Source organism: Asparagus officinalis, chromosome 3 (assembly GCF_001876935.1).
Source record: "Asparagus officinalis chromosome 3, Aspof.V1, whole genome shotgun sequence".
Taxonomy (NCBI): domain Eukaryota; kingdom Viridiplantae; phylum Streptophyta; class Magnoliopsida; order Asparagales; family Asparagaceae; genus Asparagus; species Asparagus officinalis.
Genome location: NC_033796.1, coordinates 39,159,952 through 39,166,594, shown reverse-complemented (window position 1 = coordinate 39,166,594; position 6,643 = coordinate 39,159,952). Strand labels below are relative to the sequence as shown.

At 34.7% G+C, this 6,643-nt stretch overlaps 1 protein-coding gene across 2 annotated transcripts; it reads right to left on the bottom strand.

The window, feature by feature from the left end:
* LOC109832234 (probable FAD synthase) lies at positions 1,929-3,731 on the bottom strand. 2 transcript variants are annotated; one of them, XM_020399662.1, is made up of 7 exons: positions 3,682-3,731; positions 3,409-3,578; positions 3,207-3,324; positions 3,024-3,106; positions 2,892-2,922; positions 2,428-2,447; positions 1,929-2,004 (listed from the first exon to the last, which is right to left on the bottom strand). In XM_020399662.1, the coding sequence occupies exons 3-7, from the start codon at positions 3,264-3,266 to the stop codon at positions 1,965-1,967; spliced, it is 234 nt and encodes a 77-aa protein (XP_020255251.1). In that variant the 5' UTR covers positions 3,267-3,324; positions 3,409-3,578; positions 3,682-3,731; the 3' UTR covers positions 1,929-1,964. The 2 variants fall into 2 exon arrangements, 1 of the variants encoding a protein (XP_020255251.1); XR_002244668.1 differs by lacking the exon at positions 1,929-2,004 and having other exon boundaries at positions 2,429-2,447; positions 2,789-2,922.

Below are 6,643 nucleotides of genomic sequence, written 5' to 3'. Positions count from 1 at the left end.
CACCCCTCCCCCCTCCCCCCAACCCCGCCAAAAAGTGTTAGGGATTTTTTATGAAATTAACCCTTAATATTTACTTCATAAATCCATGACAAATTCTTGAAACTTATCCTTTTTCATCAAGCGAGTCTACAAGCTAAGTTTGCGATGTTTTTACCAAAGAACACTGCCACTACATCCAAAATACAAGAGCTGTTTCTATGATTTGAAAATTGAACTCAAGCAGCTGTATTTATTTTTTTAAACCGCGATTTACAAATTCATGCTTTGGTAGGAATTTAACCTGGGTTGATATCATACAACGTCAAATGATTTTACCACTACATAAAAAGTTTGAAACTATGGTGAAGGTTGAGAACTATAGTTTTGTACTTTAACAGTTTCCAACACAAAATTGATCAAAGTAAGGATAAGTTACCAATTAAAATACTTTTTAAAAAACTTATTTTTTGTTAAATAATTTAATTACAGTAAGTTTCATTACAGATTATATAAAAAGAACACAATCAATAGGTCATGATGTACATAGTCAAAAGGTCGAGGTAAATCAATATTATATTCGGTTGGATGAGACGTTATATAAATTTTGGTTATGAAATTAAAAGAAGGATTATTAATAGTACTAAGTTGTTAGAGATAATAATCTAACAATTTAATCTGTAGAAGAGAAGTTATTCAAGTGACAGAGAAAATCAGGGGAAAAATCCAAATAGGAGCTCACAATGGGTGGATAATTATATAGAGTGGTGTTAGGGCCCCCCCCCCTACCACACCACCAACCACACCCCCCTCTCCCATCGTTACAGTAAACCGGGCCTCATATGGGATTTTAAAAATTTTAAAATCCCATGTGAGGCCCGGTTTACTGTAACGATGAGAGAGAGGGTGTGGTTAGTGGTGTGTTAGGAGGTGTGCCACTAACATTATTTAATTATATAAGCTCACTCGGCCCCCACCAACATGTGGTACAATGGGTGGAGAATTATATAAGCTCCCTTGGCCCCACCAACACGTGGTGCCATCACTGGCCTCCAAAACCAACCACTGGTTTCTCAGCTCACACAAAGACAACAGTAATTAAGGCACTGTTTGGCAACCAAACACTACCACATATTTGCTCTAACGCAACGGTTCAAAACTGTTGCGCTAGCCATTGAACCGTCGCCCTTGAGCAAGTGCGACGGTTCTCAAACCGTCTCATATGCTGCCGTTGCCCTACCTCTATTGTAACGGTTTTGAACTCTATTACGACGTTTTTTTGAACCGTTGCCCCTGCATCTAACGCAACAGTTTTAAAAGGCAAGCGGTTTTTAAGCTATTGTAACGGTTTTGATTGAGCTATTGCGACGGTTTTTAAGCTATTGTAGCGGTTTTTTCATAGTTATTACAACAGTTTTAAAAGACCTAACGCAACGGTTTTAAAAGGCAAGTGTGTTTTAAGCCATTGCAACGGTTTTTATTGAGCTATTGCGACGGTTTTTAAGCTAGTGCAGCGGTTTTTTATAGCTATTACAATAGTTTTAAAAGACCTAACGCAACGGTTTGGATTGAGCTATCGCAACAGTTTTGATCGAGCTATTGCAGCGTTTTTGATTGAGCTATTGCAACGGCTCCGATTGAGTTGTTCTTGGTTCCCTACGTCAAAATCATATAGTATTCAATTACCTGGACAATCTTTTTAAGAACATGGCCAAGTCAAATTTTAATACACAATATCAAAGTGAAAATGTTTAGCATAATCCACCATAATGATAAGTGCCAATATACATCGGTATAGTATAAAAACTACAAAGTATTAAATCCACACTACCAACATTTCAACTCAGAAAATATCGTACCGAACTAATATTCAAACAACATCAACATTTGATTACAAAACATGAAACTTCTCGGTCAAAGACTTTATATTCTCTATTTGTTTCCAAAAACTTAGGAGACCATACGCAGCTATATGAAATCAGAGATCTTCAAACACATACGCGGCTACATGAATCAGAGAGAAACATCATGCAATTTAGGGAAGTAATTGATTTATTAATATAAGTGTAAACTTACATAACAAAATCAGAGAATTTCATCCTGAAACTATACATCCTGAAACCATAAACAAAGCATTGCATACAGGATATCTATTTCACAATTTCTTTAAATATAACTCTTTTCTTCGTATCCCTAAAAAAACTTTCATCTAAAAAAGATTACTTTCTCAATGTTTTCTTGAACAGAAAAACAAGATATCAGGAAACGTCAACAAATTGAGTAAATCTTTCTGACCTTTGTTAAGATTTTTTTTACCCCTTTGACCAAATTAAACCATTTGGAGGGTTAAGGAGAGACTAAACTCCCTTAACCCTTCTCTTAAACCCTTGACAACTGAGGCCTAAAAGAACCATCCTCCCATAATCAAATGATTAAGATTTAGAGACAAACCTCAGTTTGGCATTCTTTGTCTGGCACCTCTTGCAAAGCCAAGTTTTCTTTAGTTCATCCTATTCAATTTGGCATTCTTTCAAAAGTTTAGTTTTGACCGCATGAGATACGATATGTATTTTTCAAAACTTAGAATTACAAAGAGTATGCCTTGTTTAGGACTTACCATGAAGACCGTGCTTTTTTGGGTGTTCATACTTTATTTAATTATTTGTGTTCTAAATTAGAAAGCTTTGATATCTTTCATATTTGTGTAACTTTGTGGTGACAAATTTTGTTCTATTATCCATATTAGTGCTTCACAGATCATAACAATTATAAAATGATATCATCTTTTCTTTTGCTATAAATGAGAAAGTACATGAGGGGTGATATAGAGCAGATAGACAAAGTCAAAAATGGAATCTAAGAAGCAATAGTATTTCAACGTATTCCCCCTTGTCATATAAGCTGCAGTACTGAACCTTGCAGGTCAATAAGAAAGCCCACACATCCCTGCAATTAAATACAATAACATTACCAGTGTTTCTCAGAAAGAGGACATACAAGAATAAGAGTTAACAGCTGATAAATATACAAGTATAACCAAATAAAACCTGTATGACCAATCCAAGATAGGATTCACCCTCATGAAAGGGGGCCATCCTAGCGAGCTAGGAGAGAACTGCTCTTGGCCAACCTACAAGATCAATGTAATATGTTTAATACTCAACAACCTTATATTCAAAGTACTAAGCACAAGCTTTCTAACAAAGGAAATAATTCAACAAATTATATACCGCATTAGGGTCGCCAATTCGTGTACCAAGAAAAATAGCTTTGATAGGTTTTTCCTTCATTAGAGTCTCTAACCCAGACTTGAAATCAAGGCTAATAATTTCCAATTGCAAGTCATAACTGCCAAAAGTATCAGCAGTTCATTGTTAAAAGTAATAATCTCGCATTTTGTGAAATATAAGAAAATTAATATAGCATTCTTACGTAGAGCCTGTTTCATAAGTGAATGAATTGATTTCAGGAAATGCACAGGGAGTTTCAAAGTAGATAGTCCTTATTCTACACTCTGGAATAGAATCCAACTGATTTCCATTGGATTGCTTCGTTTTCTCTTTTTGCAAATAATATTCAGCTCACAGTAAATGCAGCAAGACCTGCAGAACCAATTGCATCTTAATTAATTAGAATCAAATTTACAAATTTCAATAATGCCAATCTGAACTTCACATAAACAAACAAACATGAAGAAACTATTACAGTGGAATCCTTCCCCCATTAAAGCTGAAGGGCAACTTCCTCAACCTGTGGATGAACAACATAAATCAAATTGAACCCATTTTCGGGGGAAAAAGAAACCTGGGGGGTGGGGGGGGGGGGGGCTCTTATATACCCACATCAAATTTACACTAAGTAGGAGATTTGGGGCTCAAAAACAAAACGACTGCTAGGGTTTCCAGGCCCCGCATCAACATTCAAAAGCTAAGTAGGAGCACAGTCGAGCTCGGAATCGAACAATTCAATGCCAAAAAAGTGAAGTAAGAGATTAGAAACACAAAAGGCTACCTGAAATCAAATTCTATCCTCGATCTTCACTAGGAAAGATCTAACTACCTGATTTGATCAGAGATCGTGAGAAAAGATGTGTCGAGAAAACCCTAGAAAGCTCCCTACCATTGTGATTCAGTGCTCACCCTCGGTGGAAAAAGCAACGAGAGTAGCTTGACGACGAAGATAATATCAGAGAGGAGATCGGAGATGAGATCCAAGATGAAACGGCGACGAGTTCAGTGATGAGTTCGACGACGCCACGGCGATTTTAGGGAGCGGAAATTTTTGGCTTAGGGATTTCCGTGAGGATTTGAGAGAGAGAGAGAGAGATATTTCGTTTAAACGGTCAGGGGCACGGGCTTTAAAAACAAGCCCAGGAACAATTATAAAGCCCAGGAATAATTATTAGACCTATGGCAACGTTTTTTTATAAATTGTTGTATTAGATATTACAAATCGTTACGATAGATATCTAACGCAACAGTTAAAACCGTTGCAACTTAACCGTTGCAATAGATCAATTATGTGGTAGTGAAAAAAAGTGTCTTATCTAAGAGCTTGTGTCTTATTGACTTGGTCAATAAGCTAGTAGAGCTGTTTGGTGACCAAAAATAGGAGGAGATTATTTTAGAGATTGTGTCTTTTGCAAGTAGCTTTTGAAAAGCTACATCAAGTAGCGTTTGTCTTTGGGAAGGAGCTGTCAATTTTTGTCTTCCGTTTTTGCCCCTAATAATTCTAATTTTATATCAATAATATTGCGTGTCTTTTTTAGTCATTTAACAAACTTAAGCTAGTTGTACAGCTACTTTTGCCAAACAACTCTAGTCAATTAGCTAGCTACACAGCTAACAGCTTTCAGCTACAATTTTACAGCTTTCAGCTAGCTTAATAGCTTTCAGCTATAATCTCGCAGCTTTCAGCTAGTTTTGCCAAACAGAGCCTAAGGCTGATTGGTTTCATTAAACTGAACGACATTCTAATTCAATTGATGTTTTGCTCGTCTCTTTTATGTGCATGCAGGAATTTCCTTTTATGGAAAAACAAGCATCTCCCTGGGGGTGAAAGAGTAAAAAACTTTACCTAGAAGATGTACATGCTTATATCAAACTTAAGGATAATGAGTGTGGCACGATGCAGTTTATACTACGAGGGTTTATGTGTAATTAACCCTAATTTATATAAGTTCTCTCTTACTCTCTCACATCTTCATCTCCTCTTCTCCAAGTTATAATAGAGACGTTACGTTATATAACCGCACCACCAACACAGCAGGGATACTTTTTGTTGATTCAAAACTTTATGGTGTTTCTCTCTAATAAAAAATAATTTACGGCATTTTCTCATAAAATCACGATAGTTCATGATAGTTTTGTGAAATTTATCCATTCCTAGTTACTTTTGGTTGGCAATTTCTTTATTTTCTCATAAAATTTTGTTTTATCTACAAAATTCTCCAAATATTAAACAATTATATTAAAAACTTAGTGGGGCTATCAAGAAGTTTGAGGGACATTTTATATCTCAAAAGCAATGCTAGAGGTATATAGACAATTTTTTGCAGAGCATATATTTGTTTCCTTTCTTTTCTTTTCTCTTTTCATTTTCTAGAAGATTCTAGACTATGAGTTGAATATAAAATTAGAGCTCACTACTTAATATAAGTAACTATCAAAATTTATATTGTAAAAGATAAAAATATAAAATGATAATGTTCTTTTAAAAACTTTATTAGATGTAAATGGATATAAATACAAGAATTGGAATTTCAATATGTTATAATCTATATATTATATTGACACTTGGGTTAAAAATAATTAAATATAATATTTTGATGAAAAATTTATGAAAGAATAACTCTTCTTATTAACATTAACTAAAATGTTTTTAAGACGGTGTTTTGAAAATAATCTATATATTGTATGTCTAACAAGGACAACCAGCCAACTTGGTCACAAGTTGGACGCATCAAAAGATGACTTCTACTTGATTTCCTCCAATTTGGAGTCCTTTTATCAATGGCAGAGTGAAGAATTTTGGCAAGGAGATTCTAAATTAACCAAATGAGAGGGAAAAAGTAAAAATATGAACTAGTATGAGATTTGGTTAAGGGCTAGTACTGGAGATGATTTGGATGAGGCCAAAAGAATCCATGGGAATGGGTTCTAGCTAATTCGGTCATTGTGGGCTAGGGCAAGTGAGTGGAGCTCACGAGAAATCTAAATGGCTTGCGATCTATTCGCAACTCGCTAGAGAAATGGAGGAGTTTTGATAAAGTTGGAGGAATTTTACATTTTATCATGTCTGATTTGTATTAATACCATATATATACCCCTAGCCTACCACCCCCTCCCCCCCAAACAGCAACCTCAAGATTTTTTTTTTTAATTTTGGGTGTTTTTGTATATATATACTCTTGAAATCATGCATATTTGCGAAACTACCCTTAAAATCTCAGTATGTGAAAAAATATTTCTAAATTACAATATTATTTAGAATACCCAAATCAATAAATCATTAACTTTACTAGGTAATTTATAACTATAATGTAAAAATATCAATAAAATATTCAAATATTTTCTCACTATGTCCAACAAAGTGAATGATTTGTTGATGTGAGGCTTGTTATAAATTAGAGTAATTTTATAAATATTAAGACTTATGAAATACGTAA